Here is a 27,251-nt window from a genome sequence, read left to right as displayed (position 1 = left end):
AAAACACCAACCCCAACACTTCCTTCCATCTACTACATAAAAATTTGCAAAATGAAGAACCTATAATTTTCAGAGGAGCATAGGATAGGAGCATCTCTTTCCAGGTTAGCCCCATCCATTTGGCTTTTGTAAGGACATGAGAGTCTTCCACTAATTCCCTTATCAGTTTGGCTCATGCCTCCTTGTCACGTAGGCTGTAATGCCTGTGACCGACGGCAGACCGGATGGCCATATCCGGGGTTCAGTGGGAGAGGACGCCCATGCGGAGTCATGGGCGGCCAGGCTAGTGTGGACGGCAGGCCACACACTATATAGCCTGGGGGATGAGGGGCAATCCTCATTCTTCCTCTATGGCTGGGTGGTGAGCCAGAGGCCGTCCCCTCTCGTGGTAACGCCCGTAGCGGCGTTACGGTTATCTAACACTGGTATCAGAGCATGGTTCGAAGGGATCGTCAGAGTCCGCGCGCGAACGGGGGACCGGAGCCCACTCAGTGGTTTTCATCCACAATCTCCTCACCCTTATCTCCACAAGGGAATGTGTGGATGAAGGAGGGCCAAAACTTTGAAGGGAAGAACTCTTTCTCTCTCTCTCTCACTCTCTCTCCCCGACACACACAATCGCAGGTAAGCAAAAATTTCTTTGTTTTCTTTGTTTTTCTGCGTTGAATTGCTTCGCAATATTCTGCGTTGAAGGTTTTCAAGGGAAATACCTGTGTGTAGAGGTGGGGGGGGGGGCGCACATTAGCCCCATGAGAGCCTTGGAAACACACGAGCTCTGTTTTGAATGGGCAGACCACCCCCACCACCAGCAGCCCGTGTGCGTGGGGCGGCGAAACCCATGAGCTTAGGCTGTAAATGTCGTAGCTAAAGGTTCACGTCTGCTCTTTACTGCTGCTGGAGTTCACGTCTGCTCTTGACTGCTGCTGGACTCGAAACCCGGTTGTTACAGACCACCGTTTAAAAAGCGTGTCTGTGCAGCCGAGATGGTTGAAGCAAGGCAGTCGACCTGAAATTTCCGTGTGTGTGGGACAAAGAGCGTTCCCCACGACCAGCAGAGCCCGTGTGTGTTTGGGGGCGAAGCTGATATTCTGTGTGGAGAAGCGAAGACCCCACGAAAAATGTTTGAGCTCGTGTGTGGAGCGAAGGCCCAGGACCATTAGCGTGGGGGGGTGAAGAGCAAATACTTGATCTGCGTGTGCTCCGTCTGAAGATACCCGGCAGCCAGCCAGGCCAGCCGGTGGAGGCCAGCCAGCCCTGAGCGGCCAGCAGGCGGCGGCGCCAGCCAGCCCTGGGCGGCGGCGGCCAGCCAGCCAGGCCATGGGCGGCCAGCGGCGGCGCCAGCCAGCCAACGGCGGCGGCCAGAGCCACAACGCCCAGCACACGCCAGACGCCCACCAGCGGCCAGAATCAACCCAAAAAAAAAAAAAAACCATTTCTTTTTATATATTATATATATTTTTCATTATTCAATTTGAAAAAATTAAAAATGAAAAATCCAAAGACCCTCTCTCTCTCAACTGGGGAGGAGAATCATCCCCGAAAAATCCCGGAAAGGGATAAGTGTTTCCAGAGATTAATTTTTGTTATGAGTTGCAGGCATTTTCTCGCGGATCGGAGCATCCCGGAAGCGTCCTTGTATAGGCTCGCAACGCAACAAATCGACAGGCGACCGTAAAGGGGGGTGACTATTATTCTCTCTCCACCATTGCTCATTTTTATTAGCGTTTTTTTTTAGTAATTTCCGAGTTCTCGCATTATTTTTGCAAGAATTAAAATGTCTGCTAGGCGTAGTGTGTCTCCACCGCCTTCTACTTCTCTAGGTTTTTCCAGTCTCTTGTCCTCGGTCGCGGGTTTGACCCCGACCGAATTGTCAGGCCGTACACGCCCGACCGTTGTTCGGTCCGGAGCGCGCTTATCGATCACTCGTGATCCGCCAGCGCCCTCCTCGTCTATTGACCCTGCCTTAGGACCCAGCGAGCCCGCAGCGGCCGCATTGGCTGATGACCCCTTTCTGGCCGATGAGCCAGAGGACATGAACACTGACGTCGCCGAGGGGACCGAGGAGGACCTCTTGGATTATGACGACGATGACTATGACCTACTAGACCCTGCTGATGTCCTGACAGAGACGGAGCTCTCTAGTGGACTGTTTAAATATCTTAATGCCAAATTGAACACTATGAATAAAGTCCAGGCTGATTTAGTCACGATGTTACAGAGCATCTCCACACGGTTAGATGCACTGACAGCCGCCTCGGCTAGTACTCCGACTCCTCGTAGTAGCCGAGCTCCTACAGCACGGGTGAGCGTAGCCTCACCAGTGGTTGTAGGAGTACAGGCCGATGTGCCTGCGGGGCCGTCCGTAGCGACAGCTTCGTCGTTGTTAAAAGACTTAAAGCCGCCTAGTTTTGGTGGCGAGGAAAAGGAGAGAAATAAGGACTCAGTCAATATGTTTCTAGCGAAGTGGTCAGATTTGCACGCGCTGCGACAGCAGCCTAGCCGTATACAGCCCGTAGAGGCTAGCCTCTCTTTAACCGGCAAAGCGTACAAGTGGTGGATGAGTCTGACAACTCGCCCTGCCACTTGGACGGAATTTGAAACGATGTTTCGAAAAGAATTTTTGCCTGTTAATGAAGCAGAGAGAAGCTGGGAGTTATGGGACAAGTGCTCGATGGAGAACAAATCCCTAACTCAGTACATCTCAAACTACAGGGAGATAGTACTCAAGTTAAAAGGAATCGATGCATTCCAAACATTGCGGGGCTTTAAGAGAGGCCTCAAAGATGATTACCTTGAGTACGTAGAACCCCTACAGCCTAAAGACTTAGCAGAGGCAATTCAATATGCACAGATATTCGATGACATCAAGCGCCGTAGTGCGCGTGGTGGTTCTAGCAGGGCCGAGGGTAGTGAAAAGAGGAGGTCAGGCCTCAAAAGAAAAGGGTTCCGCAGTGAGAAACAAGGGGATAGGACGGACCAGGAAGGACAGGGTGGTCATTGGTCTAAAAAACCGCGACCATCCAGAAAAAAAAGAGACACCGAAAACCAAAAGAAAGAGCAATATATTAAAGCGCGAAAGGAAAATCGCTGCTTTAATTGCAATGAAGTAGGACACACGAAGGCTGAGTGTCCAAAGCCTAAAGCCAGCACGAGTGGCAACGAGCCCAAGAAAGATGGTAAATCTTCTAGGCAGTTGCATACAGTGCAGAGACTCCCTCTCAGTTCCGCAGAGTTCAGAGAGGTGACAGTGTGTCATAGTGATGAGCATCACGCTTGTTCAGTGACACCAGCGATGTGGCAGCCTACTGTAGGTCCGCATGACATGGTGCGCATGTATGGCACCATAAGTGGCCGTAGAGTCACAGTTTTTATTGATGATGGAGCTAGCCACAACTTCTTGAACTATTCGTTAGTCAAGAAGTTGGGGTTGACTGAGACCTGGAGTGATCATGAATATACTGTTGGCCTAGCCAACGGATATGACAAAACGGTATGGAATACCGTAGTATTGGGGGTCCCATTATCTATGCAGGACTACAAGGCTCCGCTTGACTTTCAGGTCATGCACTTAGCCAGAGCAGACGTATATCTAGGCAGGGAGTGGCTGTATAGCTTGGGCCCTAGTCTAGTTCGGAATTACTTACATAACACGCTATGTTTTGAGCATGGAGGTAGAGTCATCACCCTGCAGGGCGACCGTACTGTCCCTGCCACACCACTTATTTCCTCCATGGAATTGTGTACAGCGGTCCGCAGAGACCAGATAGCGGAGGTATATGCTTGTTACCCTCTTTTGAATTCTGTTTCCGTAGATGAAACGATAAATGATGTTTGCGTAGACAAACAAGAAAAACAAAATAACCTTGGACGAGACCCACTGTTTGAAAACCCTGTTTGGCATGCATGTGATTCAAACAAGAAAAAATCCAAGGTGAATGAGACATTAAAGAAAAAGTACGTAGATACTTTAAAGAATTTATTAGAGGAATTTCAGGATGTTTTTCCTGATGATTTACCAGATGGTTTACCACCATCTAGGGAAGTAGACCATGGCATCGAAGTTATGCCAGGATCAAAACCTATAAGCAAACCTGCTTATAGATTAAGCCACTCCGAGGCACAGGAGGTGGAAAAACAATTAACGGAATATTTGAACAAAGGCTTTATTCGGCCTAGTTCAAGTCCGTGGGCATCGCCTATTCTTCTGGTAAAGAAGAAAGACGGATCTATGCGGATGTGCATAGACTATAGGGCTCTTAATCAGATAACGATTAAGAACAAGTATCCGATGCCACGCATGGATGAGTTGTTTGATCAACTCTATGGATCGAGATACTTCACAAAAATAGACTTGAGATCTGGGTATCATCAGGTTAGAATTAAACAAGAAGATGTTGCGAAGACAGCATTTAGGACCCGTTTCGGGCATTTTGAGTTTTTGGTTATGCCGTTTGGGCTAACCAATGCTCCAGCGACGTTTATGACGCTGATGGATAGTATTTTACGTCCATATCTGGGAAAATTCGTAGTAGTTTTCCTAGATGATATTCTTGTGTACAGTAAGACACAGAAAGAACACATAGAGCATTTGCGTCTAGTGTTCAAGTTGTTGCGAGAGCACAAATTATTTGCAAAGAAAAGCAAATGTGAATTTTTTGAAACAGAAATTCACTACCTTGGCCATATTATATCCGCCGATGGTACGCGGATGGAGCCAGAAAAAGTAGAAGCTATTCTTAAATGGCCAGCGCCGAAGAATCTCGAGGAACTGCAGATTTTTCTTGGCATGTCGGGGTTCTACCGACAGTATGTGAAGGACTACGCGAAGATCGCAGTCCCGTTGACTGACCAGTTACGGTCAAAAACAAAAAACATTAGTTGGGGGGACGCCCAACAGAAGAGCTTTGACAAGCTCAAGGTGACCGTAGCAGCTGCACCTGTTTTGACAATTGTCGATCCAAATGAGCCGTTTGTTTTGGAAACAGACGCTAGTAATGAGGCCATTGGGGCCGTACTTATGCAAAGGGGACGCCCAATTGCATTTGAAAGTAAAAAGTTAGATCGGGCGCAGCGTAACTACTCGGCTTACGAGCGAGAGTTACTAGCGATAGTTCATGCACTGAAAAAGTGGAGACACTATTTATATGGTGCCACTTTTGAGGTCCGGACGGACCATGAAAGTCTGAAATGGCTTTCAAGTCAAAATGAACTGAAGGGTAGAAAAGCTCGGTGGGCGGAGACTCTACAAGAGTTTGACCTTCAGATACGTTACCAGAAAGGTAAGTATAACGTGGTGGCAGATGCACTTAGTCGCATGCCACAGATTAATGAACTTAGTTTCACAGTCTTCAAGAATGATTTCTTGGAGTCCCTACGTGGTTTATGTGAGCACGATCCATCTTTTACAGAGGTCTGGCGCGCTGTACGCGTACGCACTTCTTCACAGACGCGACCACCTCCCTCGTTGGCACGTATTGCTAGTCCGGAGAGACTGGCCGAAGGTGCAACGGGAAGGGAAGCGAGAGTTAGTCCGGAGAGACAAGCCGTGTCTTCTGGGTATAGTTTGGAACCGGAGAGTTCTGACGTAGGCCCTTCATCACCTTTGACTGCCACGGCTTCAAAGGGGAGTGATAAACTTCGTCGGGGGGAGAAATATGCTAATTACTCCATTGACGACGGGTACTTATTCTACAAGGGTAGAATATGTGTACCAACTATTGGTGACTTTCGGGCCCAAATTCTTAAAGAAAGTCATGATAGTCCAAGTGCGGGTCATCCCGGGATTCAGAAGACCTATGCACTAGTAAAAAGACAGTTTTATTGGCCTAGTTTGTTTAAGGACGTTCAGACTTATGTGCTGAAATGCAATAAGTGCCAGGTCAATAAACATGAACGTCTTAAGGTTGGAGGACTACTCCATCCGCTGGAGATTCCTCAAGGGAAATGGGAAAGCATTTCCATGGATTTCATTACCGGTTTACCCAAGACGAGTCGAGGGAATGACTCGGTGTGGGTGGTAGTGGACAGGTTAACTAAAATGGCAAAGTTTATTGCCACGAAGAAAACTGTTAAAACGCCAGAGTTGGCAAAACTCTTTATTGAACATCTCTACAAGCTATATGGCCTGCCCGCAGATATAGTGTCGGATAGAGATAGAAAATTCAACAGTCATTTTTGGAGGGAAGTCTTCAAAAAGCTGGATACTACTCTGAGTATGAGTACGGCAGATCATCCGGAGTCTGATGGTCAAACTGAAAGAGTTAACCAAATTCTAGAGGATATGTTGCGTTCTTATGTTAGTAAGAAGCAATCTAATTGGGAAGAGTACTTACCCTTACTGGAGTTTGCCTATAATAGCTCCAAACACTCAGCGACTGGATTTACACCATTCATGTTAATGTATGGATTCCAGCCGAGATCTCCAACGGCTGTAGGCCTAGAAAAGGAGAAGATTCAATCTGTCAAGGATTTCCTTGAAGATATGAATGATATGCTCAGAGCCGCACGTGAGAGCATTCGTAGCGCTCAGGATCGCGCTAAAACTTATGCGGATAAAGGACGAAGAAAGGTGACCTTTGCAGAAGGTGACTTTGTATTCCTCAAGGTTCCTGCGCAGTCAGAAACCATGAAAACGGGAAAGTGTGATAAACTTTCTCCGAGATATTGTGGTCCTTTTAAAATCCTTAAGAAGATTGGGGACGTAGCATATAAACTTGAGTTACCGGAGAGTTCTCAAGTCCATCCTGTCTTCCATGTCAGTAAACTGAAGAAATCAGTTCACGGGTTAGAGAACGCAGTTTCTCCAGAGATTTTGGTGGACTTGATAGAGCCACCAAAGATACCACATAAACCTGAAAAGATTCTACAATATCGTGATAGACAGACCCGACATAAAGTGTACCAGGAGGTACTTGTTAAATGGACAGATAGGGATGAGGAGGTAGCTACCTGGGAACGCCGTAGTGCAATTTCCAAAAGGTTTCCCCAGTTTGTTTTCGAGGACGAAAACTCTTCTTAAGGGGGGGGTAATGTCACGTAGGCTGTAATGCCTGTGACCGACGGCAGACCGGATGGCCATATCCGGGGTTCAGTGGGAGAGGACGCCCATGCGGAGTCATGGGCGGCCAGGCTAGTGTGGACGGCAGGCCACACACTATATAGCCTGGGGGATGAGGGGCAATCCTCATTCTTCCTCTATGGCTGGGTGGTGAGCCAGAGGCCGTCCCCTCTCGTGGTAACGCCCGTAGCGGCGTTACGGTTATCTAACACTCCTCTTTGTGTAGACACTTGGGAAGTTACATAGCTACTCTGGCTATAGCATGGGTGGCTAGATGTAGGATACCAATGCCTTCTTCACTCATTGGCATACTCAAATTGTCCTAGGCAAGCCAAGCTGCCACTCTCCTGCTACTCCTATGGAAAGTCCCTTATAGACCTCGTAATTTTCTTCCAGTGACTTTTACCAAAATTAAATACTAGGCACAGGAACATGATGTAATCATTTAAAACAACCAAAGTTAAATACTGGACACTTTTACCCTATCATGAAAGGGGATCCTAACCCCCTCCAGTTTCTTCAACTTTTGGATGAATCTCTCTAGGGCCTAATCAATTAGTTGTTTGTTTGTCACCTCCACCCCAAAAGGAATTCCCAGGTGTCTAATTATTTGACCCCTCCTAATTACCTCACATCCTCATTCTCAGGTGTCTAATTATTTGACCCCTCCTAATTACCTCACATCCTCATTCCCAGGTCAAAGTCATTGTCTTGAGTCAGACTGATGATCTTGGATTTATGTATGTTGCATCTGGAGCAAGAAGCTTCAATGAATTCATGTATAATGGATAGTGCCTACCTCATATTATCATTCTCTTCTCTCAAGAAGAGCAATGAGTAATCACCAAAACATTGAATTACCAGTTGCTCACCACTTCTCAGCTTTAGTCTAGTCACCCTCCCTTTTGCATTGGCATCTTCAAGAGCCACAATGAGGGGATGATAGGTAATAGCAAACAACAAGGGGAAAAGAGGGCATCCTTGTCTCATAGACCTCCTAATGTCAAACCCTCCCACAAGTCTTCCATTTAGAAGCAGTTTAGAGTGACCCCTCAGGGTGAGTGTATAAATACAGGAAGCCATCTTAAATCCAAATCCCATTTTTTCCATTGCCCTTGCCACAAAAGACCAATGGATCCTATCATATAATCAAGTTGAAGTAGAATGCATTTCCATGGCCCTCAGGGTGAGTGTATAAATACAGGAAGCCATCTTAAATCCAAATCCCATTTTTTCCATTGCCCTTGCTACAAAAGACCAATGGATCCTATCATATAATCAAGTTGAAGAAGAATGCATTTTTGATCAGTCTTTTGGGCCACATCCCTCCGTAACATAGCAACAAATATGTTGTCATACATAGAACTAACCTTAATGGAATCGTATTTTTTCCTAGATACCAATCTCAAATCCCATTTTTTCCATTGCCCTTGCCACAAAAGACCAATGGATCCTATCATATAATCAAGTTGAAGTAGAATGCATTTCTGATCAGTCTTTTGGGCCACATCCCTCCGTAACATAGCAACAAATATGTTGTCATACATAGATCTAACCTTAATGGAATCGTATTTTTTCCTAGATACCAATCTCTTGGAGAATAGGAGAGATATTCAAGGCAATGACTTTGCCTAGAATTTTATAAATCACAGTTCACAAAGTTATGGGTCTCCAATGGTTAAACCTTTTGCATGCAGCCTATTTGGGGATAAGTTTCGCTGCTCCCTCCTTTAGATCTTTATCCAGAATACCAGTATTAAAGGCCTCTCTACATATGTTCCATACAAGTTCCTTTAATGAAGGCCAAAAAGCAATGAAGAATTCCACAGATAACCCATCCCAAATAGGGGACTTCTCTTTCCCCAGCTTTAGTAGGGCCAGCCAACATTTATCAAGTTCCACCTCTCTCTCTAGCTATCTAGCCTTGTCTTTATCCACCTCTTGGTTAATCAGCCCTAAAAGATTGTTCTCACTTTCAAACCTTTTTTTTAACAATCTTCCTTCAAGCTTAAAGGAGAACCCAGGAACTCCACCCATCTCTTTGCTACTTGGTCAATCTCCCCCAAGTTTTTTCCATTTTCATCCTTGATCTGTTCCACCAATTCTCTATTTCCTTTAACTTCTAATAGTCTGAATAAGTATCTATTAGGTTTTTTCTTGTTGCTTCTGTAGGTTCTAGAGCCATCTTTGTCCTCTACGTCCTCATTGGCAAGCTTGTCATCTTCATTTTTTAGGCATGCTTGGCATCTATAAAGGCTAACCTCTTCCTTAGTCAATTTCCCAACTTGTCTTTTCCTTTGAAGAGCCTCTAGTTGTTCACTCCATCTTCTCCTTTTTGGCTTCTCTCATTGGCTCTCAATTTCCCCACCCTTCCAATAATGCCCTGCATATCATTGGCAAAGGATCTCCATGACCCCTCCTTGTTCCCTCTCCCTCTTAATCTACCAATGGCCTCTTTAGTGTAGGCAGTAAAAAAATCATCCTTAAGCAACAAATTGTACCCTCAATTTCCTTGTAGAAAAATGATTCAGTTTCTCCTCCTCCCAGTCCTTCACATACCATTCCCACTTCAAGGGCATGTGGTTAGATAAGGCAAGGCAAGGGTCAATTTCAACCTTCAGGGTGTGAGGGACCCATATAGCTTGCTGGCTAAAGAAGAATCTGTCAATTTTGGAGGAGGAGCCATAGTATTGCAGACTCAAATAAGTATGGCTAGGGTCAGATCCTCAGTCCACCATGCTCCACCCATCAGCAAGCCCCATTTTTCCCCTCAACTCTTCCCATTTCCTTTTTTCTTGACCCATCAGTATAGTGTTCCCCCCACACCTATCTGAATGCCTTTGAACTATCTGAATGCCTTTAAACTATCTGAATGCCTTTAAACTATGTTGAAGTCCCCCCACACCTATCTGAATGCCTTTAAACTATGTTGAAGTCCCCCATCAGGATGAAAGGGCCCTGGATTTCCAAGTTGGAGATCTACTCCCACATTCCACATCTTACTTTATAGTTGTGAGCCCCATACACATTCACCATCCATAGCCTCTCACCCCGAATCTGAATCTCAACAAGGACCCTACCAAGGACCCTACCATTAAGGTGATTTGCAACTATACAAGGTTTAAGATTTTTTTTCATCACCCCGTTATTGCCCCCCCCCTTGACCCCACCATACATCACAACTCAATCCCTCCTAACCAGTTTAAGACCAAAAATGGTGTGCTCTTGAATAGAGATAACACACATCCCCCACTCCCTAACTAGACCCCAAAATCAAAATTCTTCTTCATATCTTTAATCCCCTTCACATTCCAAGTACAACGTCTAACTTCCTCTCTCTTATTCATATCAAGGTAGGTTTAGGAACCATATCTACCTCCCTTGTCATGGGTTCCTATTTGAATATCTTTCCAGGCCATTCTCTATCTACCACTTAAACCTTTCTACATAGGATGTCGCACTATCTACCCTTTCCAAGGGGGCTGAATGGACTCGAGTACATCAAAGGACTTCAATTACTATGGGACTTGCTGCCTCCCACTTCCTTAGATGCAAGTTTGGTTTGTGCCTTTCTGGCCTCATCCTTAATCTGTCTAAGAATGGAGTTACCCTTAGCCTTATCAGTCACTTTGGTCTAGCCTCCCTTAGCCTAACCTCCTCCCTCAGTTTCTAGTATTCCTTTCCCTTTATCCTCCTTTCTCTAGTTTTCACTGCTCTCTTTGTTCCCTACCTTGCTATCCCTACTTGGTTCACCGACCTTCCTCTCCTCGCTTCCAGATTTGGCATGTGTCCCTCCACCACAATATCTTGCTATGTGATCAAATCCCTCACATTTGAAAGCAAACCCTAGGAAATGGGCCAAATTTCATAGCCAGCTCCAGCCTTCCTAGCTCACCCTGATCTACATCCATATATTTTGGGGTTTCATTCCCAGAAAATGGGCAAGGAGTGGTGGCATCTGGGCAAGGATCTGGGCTTTCACATGTTTGGCACCTTGTAGTCTCCAATGCGAGACTAGATCAAAGCACTCTTGAAGAATGCATGCAAATGGAAGAGCAAACACGGAGCTCATTTGTAGATTTCAAAGGCCATGTTAACGGTCATGGTGGTAACCTCATTAGGGAGGTTTATAGAGGCAACAAGGACTAGGGTGTTTGGTGGCTATTAAGAGCCAGCATTACCAAGACTGTGAGAATATCCTTGCATTAATCCAATTCAGTCAAAGAGAGCTGAAGATGAAGAGACCTCTAAAGTAAGACAGAACTTGAGAAGATGACAGAAGAAAGTTTTGTTATGGAAAGAAGGCCACAAAGAAGCCTATGGAGCAGTAGATGCAGTTGCCGGCTACCTATAGAGGAGTGTAGCAGCTTATGGAGAAGAGAGCTGAGGATGCAGAGGGCAGCATAGCAACCTATGCTCGGTCAAGATTCAACATCAACGAGCAACAAGATAGAGGCTAGAGCAAGAAATCGTGCACATGATAGAAATAAAGTAATGGATGCTGTAGATTGCAGAGGGCAGCATAGCAACCTATGCTCGGTCAAGATTCAACATCAACGAGCAACAAGATAGAGGCTAGAGCAAGAAGTCGTGCACATGATAGAAATAAAGTAATGGATGCTGTAGATTGCAAGATTGCCATGGAACCTGTGGTACAATGAGAAAAGTACAGTGTTGGCGAGAAGATGAAGACCAGCTAGTGGGTCCGATTATGCAATGAAGAAGCGCAGCATGAAAAGAGGAAGTCACCATGGAAGCTGCAGAGAGGAAGCTGTGGGCTATGGTTGAAATAAAATAATGGGCCTTGTGGCAGCATAGGAAAATGGGTCCCATTTGGCAGACGGACCTCAACGGGTTTGACAGCATAAAGAGGACGACCAACAAAAGCACGCAGAACCAAGGTGACGAAAGTTGTAGTTGTAGGTGTCCTGAAAAAGAAGTTCTAAGACCTCCTCATGTGGTGGGCCCGCATGGTGTAGAAAAGGAAAGTTTACCCCATGGAAATTTGGTGTGTAGGAATCAAATCTCTAATGTTGTAGATGCTGCCACTGGAAAATAGCTACAAGGCCAGCTTGCAGAGAATGGATGCCTCATGTTTTTTTTTCTTAAAAAAAAAACATAAGATAAAGGTCTTAAGGGAAGATTCACACACGCACTTTTCCATTGTAAGGTTCATTCACATGCTTTTAAAAGAAAAAATTATCACCCCTGAAATAGCTGGAAAATATCAGTTCCATCAATACAAAGCCGATGGATTTTTTATATTGGGTCCACTACTCGACCTACGACCAAAATGCTTTGTGATCTTTCCACCCATGTATCTGAGAGCAACCGTGCCCGAGACTACGTGCTCAAAATGAGATGTGTATTCACCTATTGGCATGAGGGTTGCCCTGCTCGAGCTTACCGAGAAGCTCAAAATGATTGTCGTGATGTGTACATAAGTGATGCACGAGCGAGGTGAATACGCATGGGTTGGTTCTCACCCAAACTTTTATGTTCAAATTGGACTCAATGGTTCCGCTGTGAGCGAGTCGACTTAAAATGGACTTGATGTCTAAGATGGTAGACACGTGTACACACATTTGTTGGGTAACACTCCAATTTGGTATTGAAGGAGAGTGTTGAGAGATGCATTGCATTTGGCAATGCTATATTAGTGTTATGGGTGATGGGTGAGTTGTAGAACACCTCAATTAAGAGGGGGTGTTAAGAGATGTAATCACGATGTTTATGTGGAAAATCACCCTAGAGGTGCAAGATATTATAGTAAGATAAGAATGCCACATATGTGATATTATATGGTGTGTGACTGTTGACTAAAAGAGTGGAAAAGGGAGTACCACATGGATGATGATGTGTAAAGTGGGATAAGGCTAGAAGGCCTATATCTATTTATGGTTCATTGTGAATCCAATAAAAAACTTGTGTTAAGTTTGCAATCTCTTTCTCTCTCTCTCTCTCTCTATCTCTCTCTCTCTCTCTCTCTCTCTCTCTCTAGTCATGGAGTTTCTTGTGTGGTATATTACACTTAATCTTATGCTTAATCTTGTGTCTACCTAAACACCATGATCAATCCCATTTTAGGATTATTAACAATACCTAGCCACCCCAAATCCATGAGGATGGGACATGAACACTATGGCCAAACAACCACCCATGTAATGCTATCATTGTGCATGACCTCACCCAGTACTTGAGTGTCCTCTCAAAAAAGGGATGGCAAGTACTCTCATGAGTGCTTTCACCCTAATCCCTTTGCATAGGGTGGAAATTTAATCACATGTACAAGGACTGTCCGCCGCCGCTGAGAGTAGGCATAATAGAAAAATCTCATAAAGCTAATCCTAGCACCAACATTAATTTGCTGAGTGTAAGAGATGGCTTCATCCACACGATCCCTCTTAATGTAGTGACGAGATTACATAAGAGACGAAGGGCCACAGATCACGTTGCTCCCTGCAATAGAGGCATTGACCTCACAAAACCAGGGACATGCAAAAGTTTTATACCAGAGGGATTTCTCAAAAAAAGTTTGCACAACTAGGCGTTTGTGAAAGAAGGCCGCAAAAATAGGCAAAGGGGATTAGCCGGGTGGTCATAAAAAAAGCGGTTTGAAAGATGGAAAAACCACCGATGTGTCAACCTCTTTCTCTGAGGAGGAGAAACTCTAAACTTTGGCCCTCCTTTGCCAAGGAGCCAATTGATCTTAACTAGCTTCCCATGAAGTTAGCTGAATACCCTAATCCCATTGAGAAAAAGGAAAGGATAAAGGTAGCTCAAGAGTTGGTCCGGGACTATCAAGCTTAGCTAGAGGATGAGTCTCCAATGACATACCTCAAACCATGTCCCTCAGTTTTCAATATGCGACCTAGTAAGGACTCCAGAGCATATCAGAGATTTCCAACACCAAGCACCCCCTAATAGACTCCCACAAGTAGCAACACCTAGTGCTATAAATACCCCCAACCAAGGAAACCTGATAGCTAAATATCTCAAAATCCTGGGCAATGACCGCCTCAAAAGGATAGACACAGAAGTCCAGATCCCAATACCCTATAAGGCAAGAGCCTAAGGACAAGAAAAGGTGACCCATCTCAAGAAACTGCAGCTATTTCAAGAGACATTGTAGGTCTCTCTTCCTTCCTCTCTTCTCATATCCGAATCCCCATTAGAACCTTACTCCAAGGTAGCCCAGGCTTATGGAAGGATTTAAAAGATTAGATGGAGGGACACCTTGGATTATCGATGCAAGAGTTTGCAGAGCTAGACAGCACTACTGAGACAGAGGATGATGAACTTATTGAACCCCATGGGATCACTAGCGCCGTCTCACTATTTGCATTTAACAAACTCAGACAATATTTTGAAGGTGATGAAATCAATGTGGCATTACCCATAACCTTTGTGGCTTTAGGTACCATGGATGACAGCTACCTTATTGGGGTGAAACTCACTGATGGAGCCACAACCTTACTGGTGAAACTCACTGATGAAGCCACCACTAGGCCTATAGGTCTCTTGAAGGATTTAAAGATCAAGATCCTTGGGAGAAACTTCCACCACACTTTTGTGGTGATGAATTTTGGCCAATAGACTGTTTCATATGATTGCATCTTTGGACGAATCTTTATGAGGGAGACAAAAATGATCCATGACTGGGATACAGAACACATCTATATCCAAAAAATAACCAAACAGTCACTGGATCAATGTGCGCACATGGAAGGTCCCATCCCATGAGCGGCCGACCCTTCACAGAGGACTCAGTACAACAACCCGGTCCACTATACTCTACCTATGCCAAACCTGCCACAAAATGATTGATGAGGAGAATAATAGCAAGGAATGTGCCTCCTTGAGATGGAAGACTCTGAGAATTGGATGCATATCCTTTGCTACCTTGGACATACTTCCGAGGCGCACAAGAACCCGGTTCACAAGACAGCCGATGGGCAAGAGATTATGTCCCTCTACATTCTTAGCACCACATGTTTTCCCGAAGTCACCAATCATGACCCTGAAAAGGCTGATAAATGAGGAAGCATCACGGGGAAAACACTTGGATAGAACTTGCAAGCCCGATGGGTTCCCTAGACAAGAGACCTACGTCTTTCCTACCGACTCAAACATGCATTGGCTTAAATATGCAGGGACAGTTGAAGCACGTGAGTACTTGAGCCAAGTTTGGCAAAAGGAGCTCACCAAGGCCTCCTTCATGGTCCATACGACCACCTCCAAACTAAAGGAGCTTGTTGATCCCCAACCTGAACCCCAAAATATTTGCTACTTTGCACGTAAAGCACAATATAAAAAATTAGCACTTGTAGAGAAAGAAGCCAAGAAATTGGTAGATGAAAACAGCGTTAAATTAGAGAAGACTAAACAAATCCCCAATCAATTTAGAACCTTTAAGATGGTAGATCATTTTTTGCAATATGACTCTGCCCAAAGGACCCACAATTGAGGGTCAAAGAACTTTTATGATGGTCCAACCAAGGTTAAAGAAGCTAACCTGGTAGGCTTGTGCAAAGATCGAAAGCTTACCTACATAGGGGATGGCCTCTTGACTGAAGAAGAGAAAGAATTGGTCACTCTTCTCACTTAAATCCAGGATTGCTTTGCCTAGAGGTACACAAATATCAAGGGTGTACCTCCCAAAGTGATCAAACATAAGATCCCTATGGTAGATGGAGTGAGTTGGGAGGAAATAGATAGACTCGTAGATGCTAGATTTATCTATGAAATAGAGCACACAGAATGGGTCTCACCCATAGTGATAGTTCCCAAGAAGAACAAAAAAGTGCGAGTGTGCATGGACCTCAAAAATTTCAAGGCTGCCATGATACAAGATCACTATCCTTTGCCTTTCATAGAGCACATGCTCGAGAGAGTCGCAAGATATAACCAAGTGTTGATCAATCCAAAAGATCAACACAAAAAAACCTTTGTAACCGAATGGATCACTCATGCATATCGTGTCATGCACTTTGAGCTAACCAATGCCCCTAGCATCTTCCAGCCTCTAATGTGCATAGTCTAAAAGGAGTATCGATAGAAATTCCTTGAAGTTTTCATGGATGAGCTCTTTGCCAATTCCATGTGGAAAGCACACCTCAAATGTTTATGGAAGGTGCTAGAGAGATTTCAACTCTACCAAATCTCCTGAACCCTCTCAAATGCCAATTTTGGGTTTGGCATGGAGTCATCCTGGGACATATTGTCTCAAAACAAGGAATCTCCATAGCAAGGTGCGGCTCATCCTTGAGCTGCCACCACCAACCACCTTTAAAGGATTCCACCGCTTCATGGGACACGTTGGGTACTATCGATGTTCCATCTTCATGTATGTCGATATACCTCGCCCCCTTTATGGACTTCTAATCATCTTTGAGTGGACAGAGGAATGCCAATACGCATGTTACACCTTGAAGAAAGCCTTAGCAACAAGCGCTCCCATTCTGATATCCCCCAACTAGGACATCTATTTCATGTCCACATCAATGCCTCTACCTTTGCAATCGAGTGTGTGCTAGCTCAACCCCCGGTGAACACAATAGAGATTTCCCTATTCGCTTTGCCACTCACCAACTACGAGGTAGAACGCAACTATACCACCACTGAAAGGTAATGGTTAGCAATGGTTTACATAGTTAAAACCTTTTGCCATTATCTTCTGGAAACCAAATTCCTCTTCTTTGTAGACCATCAAGCTCTCCTTTATCTTGTGAACAATCCCTGTACAACTAGAAGGATCAGCAGATGGTTTGTTGATCTTGCTTGAGTTTGACTTTACTGTCATGGTGTAGAAAGGCTCATAGCATGTCTTGGTGGATCATATGTCATGCATAACCAACGATGAGCCGCCAGTGGGAGTCGATGACGATTGACCAGATGCCACCTTGTTCCAATTGTGCTTAATTCTTAAATGGGGAGAGGAGGTTGCACACTTCTTGGCCAATGGGCTACCCGCCATCGGCCTAATCCTCAATAAATACCAAGCACGATGCCTCACTAAAAAGGTGACCCCCTACCAATTGATTTGCAACTCTACAGGCAAGGGAAGGACATAATAGTAAGACACTGTGTTTGCGAAGACGAGTATGTCTTCCTTTTAGAATAGGCTCACTCCGCCTGTGCTGGGGGGCACTTCACAGCAGATATCATTGCTCGCAAATTCCTCACAGAGTCTTACCAAACACCGAGCAACCTTTTCTGAGCAAGGTAAAAATTAGAGCAAAACTTGGCAACAAACCCCAAAAAATTGGAATTAACTTGATAAAATTTTAAAAAAGATCATGTTAATCACTAGATTTGTACATCATCAAAACACAATATTCACATGTTAACCATAGAAATTTGAAATACTGCACTAACTACATTTTCGCAACTACACATGGAACATGGCCCACTCTCAATGGGCTCCAAAAAATGTAGAGCTCAATAATATCTGCATTAAATAAGACCAAAACAAAATCACCAATCATGGCTCGCAAGCAGACACAAAAACCATGTGTTATATTGTCCACTACATACACCACAAAAAATTTAGTTGAGTCAAAATTGTTCAAGGTCATAAATATGGATTTTGTCCCACACGCTCATCAATATCATCATCCCAATCTTGTGAACTGCTAGCCTGCCCTTGGCCTCCTAGCCTCTTAGGTAGAAGTAATGGTTGTACGTATGAAGATAGAAGACCCTCGTCAAAGTCCATCAAAGTGCGTAAATGACCTAACCTCAAACATGCCTTAAGAAGAGGAGCTGTGCCATAGCCCAACTTAAGGAAAACACAACCATGATGACAAAACAATTCCAAATACCCTGCATGAAAGTAATGCTGTGCTCCAAACCACCACGGATCTTCAACCTTAATAAGCGAAGGTTTGGTCTTAGGTGAAGCTACAAAAAAAAAATTGCCTTCCATACCCATTACTTTGAAGCAGATCAAATGCATGCACTTGTTCAAAAAAATTCCATAAAAATGTGTTGAGCAAAGGTGAGTAGAAGGGCACTCTTCCTGTACAACTTTTGATGTAGCAAAACCAATGCTTGCTCTCCATGTTAATAGATTCATGTCAAAAATGTGACCTCTAGTGCCTCTTTTAAGGGTTTAGGTGTGTGACAAAGCAAGGCCTACCTTCTCTTACTTTTGGACGACCTGCATCCTTTACCCTAAAGAGTATCTCCAAAATAGTCATTAAGGTGAATGCTATGGCCTACTTAGCATAAGTCCGAATTGGTAACAAATTGAAAAGTATAGTTTCCTCTAGTTTTGATTCTCTCTCTCTCTTCCTCCCTCCCTCCATGCCAAAATGTGCAGCCTGGTGTTGCAAGCTTGCCTTACAACAAGTACTTTGAGCCTCTAAATTAATATTGGGTGTATTGATAAAATATGTTACAGGGTGGTATACATTTAGTCTGCAAGAGAGAGAAGCTCTTCTAGATCTAAAGAGAGTTGTGGCACAACACGTAAGAAGGAGAAATACATAGTTCAGGACATGGGAAGAGTGTTGTGAGTTGCAAGGTGTCACCCACAATAAGGCATTCGGCAGGGGACCGTGGCTCTCCAGCTTCCTACGTGTCCAGACAAAGAAGACTATACTGATGTATGCAACCCCTTACCTTGCTAGTATACAGACCCAAAAATGGTCAAATCTAAGACAATGTTGCAAGTTTGCATTCAACATGGAAACAATATCAAATGTATTTCTTCGATAAAGTCAAAGGGCATGTGGAAAGAAGGGTAATGAATTGATTGGAGGTGAGAAAGACAACCAAATACATAGCTATTGTAGAGAGCCTCCTACACATAGCTCAAACTGCTATAAATGCTTGAATTGGATTAGTAATGGCTTTGCAACATGTTGTGTACAGCTCTTTCCTTGATTAGTAATGGCTTTGCAATATGTTGTGTACAGCTCTTTCCTTGATTAGTTCTCAACTTGCAGCTTTTTGTAGATCTTGCAACATGCTGTAGTTGGAAGAGAGAGCTTTTCCCTTATAGAAATCCACCAACCAATATCTCTCTTCTTGGGGAAAGGTTTTTCACAAGCCAAAAGCTTGTAGTGTAAATGGGCTTGTAGAAACAAGGCGTGTTTCATGCATGCTTCGACGACACCGCCCTTTTACTATAAGCGCTACTGCAAGCGATGCTCTGCTAGTTGTGTCGGAAGTTGCCCCGTGAGAGATGTCGGCCTAACCTTGTTGCGCGGCCTCCTCAGGCCATAAAGTTTTTTTGTAAACGACTAAAAAAAAAGATGGCACTAAAGAAAACACACTCTCCCTCCTCTCTCTCCCTCTCTCACATGCACTAAACCTAACACACGCTTGTGCACACTCTATTGCTATCTCTGAGATCTTTCTATCTAAGGCTGGGCGAACACAGACAAGGTGGAGCTTGAGGAAGGGGAGGTTCCGAGAACCTCAAAGCATCGACTGGAGTGCTCGTGGACCTTTTGGCGATAAATTTTAAATTGTATAGCTACTACAATTGTGCAATCATAGGTGGGTTCCACCTTCGATAGGAAGTAACCTTCAGATAGCACAACCTCTTGATCGATTATTTTAGCTTTGACCCTTTTCGCATTGCATACCATGACTCCCTCTCCTGCAGCACGCTCAACTACAACAAACCGTACCAACTAGAGAACTCCATCTATTTCCAGGTAGAGAGCAGGCTCCCTCGTTCACCAACTGGCCTCACTATCTCCTACTCTCCCACCACCCTCGCCTTCATCGAATCACCCCATTAAGGTCGTTGGCCGCATTTGTTATCTTCCCAAAGGCTTAGAAAGGCCATCTGTGCTTCAAGTCCTTTAACATGGCCACATAGTTAGGGTTAGAAAACAGAGCAAGGCTATCAAGATTTTGGCGTTATACAAAAAAAAAAGGCCTGAGGAGGCTGCGGCCTCCTCAGGCCATTTTTAAATATTTTTTGGTATTATTTTTGAGGCCATAATTTTAGTGGTTTAACATATTTTTTGTTGCATAAACCACTAAAAAAATTATGGCCTAAAAAAAAAAACAAAAACAATATGGCATGAGGATGCCGTACCAGTGCAACCTCCTTAGGCCATATTTTTTTTATAAACCATTAAATTTTTTATAAAAAAGATGGGTAGTATATGATGTGAAATGGCCTTCTCTCACAACAATTTTTTTTGTATATATTTTTTTAGACCATAATGTTTTTAGTGGTTTATACAAAAACAAATATGGCCTGAGGAGGCCGCGCCGACGTGGCCTCCTTAGGCTTTTTTTTGTATAAACCACTAAAATTATGGCCTCAAGAAAATATATACAAATATATATATATATATATATATTTGTATATATATGTATATATATACACATATATGGCTTGCCTTATTATTATTTTTTTATAAACCGATTGGTGGTCCTGTGAAGGATAGCTCCTTCAGTGCACTTAATTGCCCCAGATTCTGTGGAAGCTCCTCGATGTTATAGCAACCGCTCATTTCTAGAACTTCTAAACACTACAACTTGCAAAGCGAAGCAGGTAGTTCCTTTAGCGCGTGGCAACTCCTAAGGCCAAGACATAAGGTTGGTGAGGTTTCCCATCCCCTTGGGTAGCTTGCAGAGTCTATTGCAACCAAAGAGATAAAGAAGCTCGAGAGAACACACCAGCTGCCTCAGCCTCTCCAGTTTAGGCGTTGAAGGCTAGTCTTGCTGCATCATTGCATCTGAGAATGTAAGCGACTAAAAACTATGAGCAGATTGAATCTAGACCAAAAATCTAGAGGGGGTCATGAGCCATTCTACACATAACATAAGACCTTACTTTATAAATAACATAGGACCTTATTTTATAAATGAAAGGGTTTTTTTTTAAAGTTTATTTGTCCAAGTTTACTCTATTCAATGACCCCAAAAAGCATCGTGATTTAGATCAATAGCATCCATTGATATCACTTGACAAGGGTCTTTAAGACCCCCATGTTAGAGAGTGCCTGAGGCATGCAAGAGGAGATATACAAGAAACCCATTTAGTGTGAAATATGTACTTAGATTTACAAACCAGGGTGAGAAATGCAATACGAGGACATGTATCCAGACAACACTGGTGTAAACAATCATGTGCAAAAATGTAAAAATTCAAGAATGGGATAGTTTAAATGTGTCCATGCTCCCATATGATACATGGGTTTTATAGAGTGAACCCCCCACCTCAGCACTAAAGGGCACGGTGATGGGACCAAGTGCCTAGCATGGGATCTAGGGCCCTGGAGAGCTCTAGGGCCTTGGATGCCCTCCTAGATTGGGTGCAATCTGGACCGTCCCTAGATCATGACAATGACCAAGTTTACTATGTTGAGCCTAGTTTCTCGATCTGGACGGTCCAAATTGCACCTGATCTAGGAGGGCATCCAGGTCCCTAGATCCCATGTTGGACACTTGGTCCCATCACCGTGCCCTTTAGTGCCGAGGAGCCCCACACGCAGAAATCAAAGAAAACAACCTCTAAGGACAACAATTATAATACAGCTTTAAAGGAGGGACTCCTTACATTCAATGCTTCATGGATCACGCGCTTTTCCACACCCTTTTCAGCTTTCAATTCACCTCCAAATTGTTTCTACCTTTTTTGTCTTTATGGATCTGGAGCTTCTAGTCTAGTATATTACCAACTCATCATTATTTGGATTCTTCCAAACTAGATGAAATGCATCAATGCCCAGCCCCCTCCGATTAGCACTGCCCACAACCCAATTAACCTTGAGCCCAACTGGCCTTTGCATTAGCCATTTCCATCTCGCCCTTCCAAGGACATGCAAAATGCACATCACTGGTGACTATTCCACCTATTTTTCTCTGCAATAAAGGCATGGCATCTTATGCCTAAGGAGGATCCTGCAACATATCTTATCAATACACCCAATATTAATTTTGAGGGTCAAAATACTTGTAGGGCAAGCTTGCAACACCACGCTGCACATTTTGGCATGGAGGGAGAGAGAGAGAGAGAGAGAGAGAGAGAGAGAGAAAATATACTTTTCAAGTTGTTACCAATTCGGCCTTATGCTAAGTAGGCCATAGCATTCACTTTAATGACCATTTAGGAGATACAAAGATTAATAAAGACTATTATTCCTCTTTAGGGTAAAGGATGCGGGTCCAAAAGTAAGAGAAGGAAGACCTTGCTTTATCACACACCTAAACCCTTAAAAGAGGCACTAGAGGTCGCATTTTTTACATTAATTTTTTAACATGGAGAGCGAGTATTGGTTTTGTTACATCAAAAGTTGTATAGGAAGAGTGCCCTTCTACTCACCTTTCTCGAGGGGTGCACTACTAAGAAACCCTATGTATCATGTGCATTCAAGGAGTATTTAAAAAACCCCTTACATGTGCTATTGCACATTGTTGAGATTACATGAGCATTGATGGGGTAGAGAAGAATATGCCACATAGTTGTTGGGCTAAGGCTGTGTCTACAGTAGTTTATGTCATGAACATGACCCCTACTGCTGTAGCCATACATGATGTAATGTAAGAGGAGAAGTTTATGGCAAGAAAATTGATTTGTCTCACTTGAAAGTTTTTGGATGTATTGCATATGTGCATGTGCCAGATGAGTTGAGTGCTAAGCTACATCCAAAAGCAGAAAAATGTGTGTTTATTGGGTATTCCCTTGAGAAAAAGGGATATAGTAGATGTTATAATCCTGCTACACGTGAATTGAGGGTAAGTAGGGATGTTGTATTCGATGAGATGAGTAGCTGATATGCTACTGAAAAAGATTATGTCGGGGGCTGATGTAAGTGGAAATATGATTGCACAAAATGCAAGTTAATGAGTGGTTCCGTTTTGATAGACCATGGAGTGGCAGGCTACGTCATAATACCAGTCCTGGAAATGTAGTTGGTACATCACATAAAGGTAAAGAGAAAGTGGCTGAGACCCTTGGTATGCCTCATATTTTTGCAGGGCATTCTCTTGTCGATGGAGTGTCTAGTGGCTCCGAGATGAGCCTTGAATGAGCTTGAAGATCTAGAAGAGTCAAAAACCGTGTGTAGAGGTTGACTTACAATGGTTATGTGGCACATCACTATGCTTGTATTGCAAAAGTTGTGCAGGTTCTAGAGCCCACATGTTTTGATGAGGCTATTGGAAATATGTTTTAGGAGAAAGCTATGGATGAGGAGATGGATGCATTGCATGGAAAATGAGACTTGGGATTTGGTAAGGCAAGAAAGCTATTGGATGTAAATGGGTGTATAAGGTGAAACATAATAGTGATGGTAGCATAAGCAGGTACAAGGCTAGATTGTGCAGGTGTTGTAGAGCCCACATGTTTTGATGAGGTTATTGGAAATATGTATTGGGAGAAAGCTATGGATGAGGAGATGGATGCATTGCATGGAAATTAGACTTGGGATTTGGTGCCATTGGCTAAAGGCAAGAAAGCTATTGGATGTAAATGGGTGTATAAGGTGAAACATAATAGTGATGGTAGCATAAGCAGGTACAAGGCTAGATTGGTAGCCAAAGGATATGGGTAGACACATGGGATTGATTATGAGGAGACGTTTATTGCGTGACGAGTGGACGAGTGAAGATCAATGCAAGGATGCAACAAAAAGATGCTTAGGGCTCTTGTAAAGAGTTCCAAGTTGTAGATGAGTGTGGGAGTGGGCTTGACAATAATCCCACATGGGAACTTTTGGGAGTTTTAGAGTTTTTGTATAAAAAGTGGCTCATTTGAGAGCTTATGGACACATTGGGCAAACTCATGTTTGAGCTCTCTTGAGACTAGCTCTCCCTCTTTTTCCATAGAGGTGCAAGCTCTTCTCTCTCCCCATCTACATTGTTGTAAGTTCTATTTTTGTTAATTCAATGCAATGAGTTGATATTTGTCTCTCTTCTCATGTCAATTCTCTAGTGTGCATGTTTCTTATTGATAGCTTCAAGGTTTGTGTGCATGCTAGGGAAATGAGTATTTGAGAATGAAGAATGCTTTGATCTTGTGTATGCAATAGCTAAGCTTTCTTCTTGTTTGGATGCATGAATGAGTGGGATGAGGAGTGAGTGAGCAATAGCAAGATTGAGCTTGTGCGTGTGTTAAGTCTATGTCAATGGTAGTAGTATTCTTAGCATTCTCTCCATCAAATGGATAAGCTTTTGTGCACCGGTACGGGTTGAATCCCTAGCTCCGAAAGGGATGCAAATCCCATTGGATTGAGCTACATGTGGATCATACTACTCTTGCTACAAGTGAGAGAGTTTTTCGTCTCTCCATTGGCGCCGCTGCCGCGGAGAAAGAAAGAAAGAAAGAAAGAAAGAAAGAAAAAACAAAAATTAAAAAAAAATAATTTTTGTGTTTTTTTAGGAATCCATATTCTTTACATATTCTGTAATTTTTATTTTTTTTAAATTTCTGTAATTTTTTGCATAATTTGTGTAACTTGCATTTTTTAAGAATTTCTGTAATTTTGTGCATAGTTAGTATTTTTGTGTAATTAGTAATAAAAAAAAGATAAAAATAAAAATAAATAATAATTAATAATTAAAAAAAAGAGAGAAGAAAATAAAAGAACAGAAATAGAAATAGAAAAAATTCGATAAATTATGTATTTTTTAGGAGTCCATATTCTTTGCATATTTTGTAATTTTTTATTTTTTTTTAAATTTCTATAAATTTTTGCATAATTAGTGTAACTTGCATTGTTTTAAATTTTTGTAATTTTGTGCATAATTAGTATTTTTTTAGCGTAATTCATATTTTTGTGAAATTAGAAAAAAAAAATTAAAAAAATAAAAATAAAAAAAATAAAAAAATAGGATAGATAGTTACACACATATTTATTTTAGTTGCATTTAGTGGTTAGGTAGGGTTAAAATATATATATATATATAAACAAAAATAAAAAAATAAAAAATAAAAACCAAAAAAATTTGACCTTATGCACTTGCGGTCGGGACGTCACATAGACACTGCCATAGGGCCTAGGGCACCTTCTAGAGTACCTACGCAGGGAAGCGGGACCCAATCAGTAGGAAACTTGGCAGATATTGCTGAAACCTTTTCCGAATCCCAATCTGATACCCTTTCCAGAACAGCTAGCTCATTGTCCATGGACAATCTAGGGCCGTCAAATAGTCATCCCTTAGCCCCAAATAGAACACCCACAAGATCTTTTAATCCATTTGAAGCCGACACCATGGGGTTAACACTCAATGTGAGACTTCAATATGTCTACACGAATGCTCAAGGAGCTGAGATCTTTAGGGATCCACAACAACGGTATCTTGTTAAGATCGCAGACTTCTTCTCAGAACTTGATAGAGTACCTCTAGTCAATGACCAGGGTAACAGGTACATGGGTGGAGATGGTGTTCGCTACGAAGTCACCTACCATCCAGAGAATGTAGACAAATTAGGGGAGCTCTCTAAAAGCGAGTTCTTAGACTTATCAAAGCTTTCTAGAGCAAGGGAGTCTAGAGATAATTGGCTCATTAAGCCGGACATGCCTAGACCAACCAATGCCCAGTCCTCAAAGCCATCCATGGATGATTTACTTCTTGTAGATCTAAATTTGGAAAGGGATAGGAAAGGCAAGAGCAAAATGGATCAGGGGACTGAGAACCAATGGGAGTTTGTACGACAAATTCCAGTGACAAAGGTCTTACAGGATAACCCACTTCAAGATGTCTATAAGGACTCTTTAGAAGGATATTATGCCACAACTAGATTGCCAGAGCTAGATCTTCCTCTAGCACTTGTGGTGGTAGTCAAGAAGCTTGCAGGACACATGAACCGAATCGTTGATAATTGGGCCAATGAATACCGAACCTTAGATTGGAAGGATATTCGGGAGCTCACGTGGAAAGGACAACCATTATTCATGGAAGTGTTCTCAACAAATACAGCTAAACCAAGAGAGACAGCCTTTCTTGGAGAAATTGTTGCTCCTCCTCTACGAGAGTTCACTAGAGAGAGACCCTCAACATCAAAGTGGACCACTGCAAGTAGCCCAACTCTAGCACCAAAATATTATCCTACACCAAAAGTGCAACCACAGATCACACCACAACAACGTTTTTCTCACTATGACAATCAGAGGGTAGGGGAGCCAACTCGGCCTCCCATAAATGCACCTCCTGAAATGCGGGTAATAAGATCTTTGGAGGGGGTTGGTGAGGCAAGTAATAGGGGACCCACACCAATTTGGGATGCATGTGGACCATCTTACCAAAGAGAGGAACAATTCCCACTGAGAGTGAGAGGCCGTAGGCCCTATGATGAGTATTCAAGACAAGTAAGGCCATCAACTCTTCAAAAACTGGTAAAGAAGTACGAAGGGTCGGGAGATCCATATGACCATGTAGCAGCATTTAGGCAAGCAGTTCGAGCTGTGACAAGCATACTCAAATTGAAGGATTTGGGCTCACTCTTGAGGGAAAGGCCCTTGCTTGGTTTCAGGCACTAGAGGCATCAGACAAATCTTCTTTACGAGTTTTGGAAGAGAGATTCATTGCTGCTTTTTCCTTGACGGGGATTCAGCATGACACGGTAGCAAACATCTACTCTTTCAAGCAAGGCGAGACTGAGAGTGTTAGAGACTAGTAAATAGAATGAAGCAGTACATTAATCGTTGCCCAGAAGATGAGAAGCCAACCGAGAGTCGATTAATTTCTCTCTTCTTAAAAGGACTCAAAAATTCAACACTGCATACACATCTCTATGCAAAGAAGCATACAAATTTCAATGAGTGTTGCCATGATGCTATGGATTTCACAAATAACTTCAAATTCCAAGATGGTTCTGGCCTTGAGGTGAAACCGAGAGATCAGTGGGGTGATGACCAAAGTTCAGGGTCTAGTGCGCTAGTAAATCCAGACCAGATAGCTAACCTAGTACTAAGGAGATTGGGACAGACCTATCGCCCACCCATGCAGCCACAACAACAGCAGCAGCGAATGAGGAGGTCCTCATCTTTGTCGAGCATGTGGCGGTAACCATAAAACCGAAGAATGTAATACCTTTTCTCCTCGAGTCACAAACCAACCCACAAAGAAGTGGTGCCAAGCCTGTGCTTGGAACTTTACCCACACCACATAGGAATGTACTCGCATTGCAAGAATGAGACAGGAGCGTGAGCAGCAAAGGGGTGGAGTGGCTCCACAATACATCAACAGTATACTAATTTTGAACGTAAGCCACCGATGG

At 43.2% G+C, this 27,251-nt stretch overlaps 1 protein-coding gene across 1 annotated transcript; it reads left to right on the top strand.

Annotated features, from left to right (window-relative positions):
• The first annotated feature begins 226 nt into the window (after positions 1–226).
• LOC147618965 (uncharacterized) lies at positions 227–9,236 on the top strand. The gene is made up of 3 exons (XM_086774384.1): positions 227–624; positions 1,597–3,954; positions 9,230–9,236. Exons 2-3 carry the CDS (start codon positions 1,775–1,777, stop codon positions 9,234–9,236), a joined length of 2,187 nt encoding a protein of 728 aa, XP_086630510.1. The 5' UTR covers positions 227–624; positions 1,597–1,774.
• The last annotated feature ends 18,015 nt before the right edge of the window (positions 9,237–27,251 follow it).

Source organism: Cibotium barometz, chromosome 34 (genome assembly GCF_041138505.1).
Source record: "Cibotium barometz isolate CiBa-2024 chromosome 34, ASM4113850v1, whole genome shotgun sequence".
Classification (NCBI taxonomy): domain Eukaryota; kingdom Viridiplantae; phylum Streptophyta; class Polypodiopsida; order Cyatheales; family Cibotiaceae; genus Cibotium; species Cibotium barometz.
Note: the sequence above shows the minus strand (reverse complement) of the source record. Positions and strands in the feature narration are given on the sequence as shown.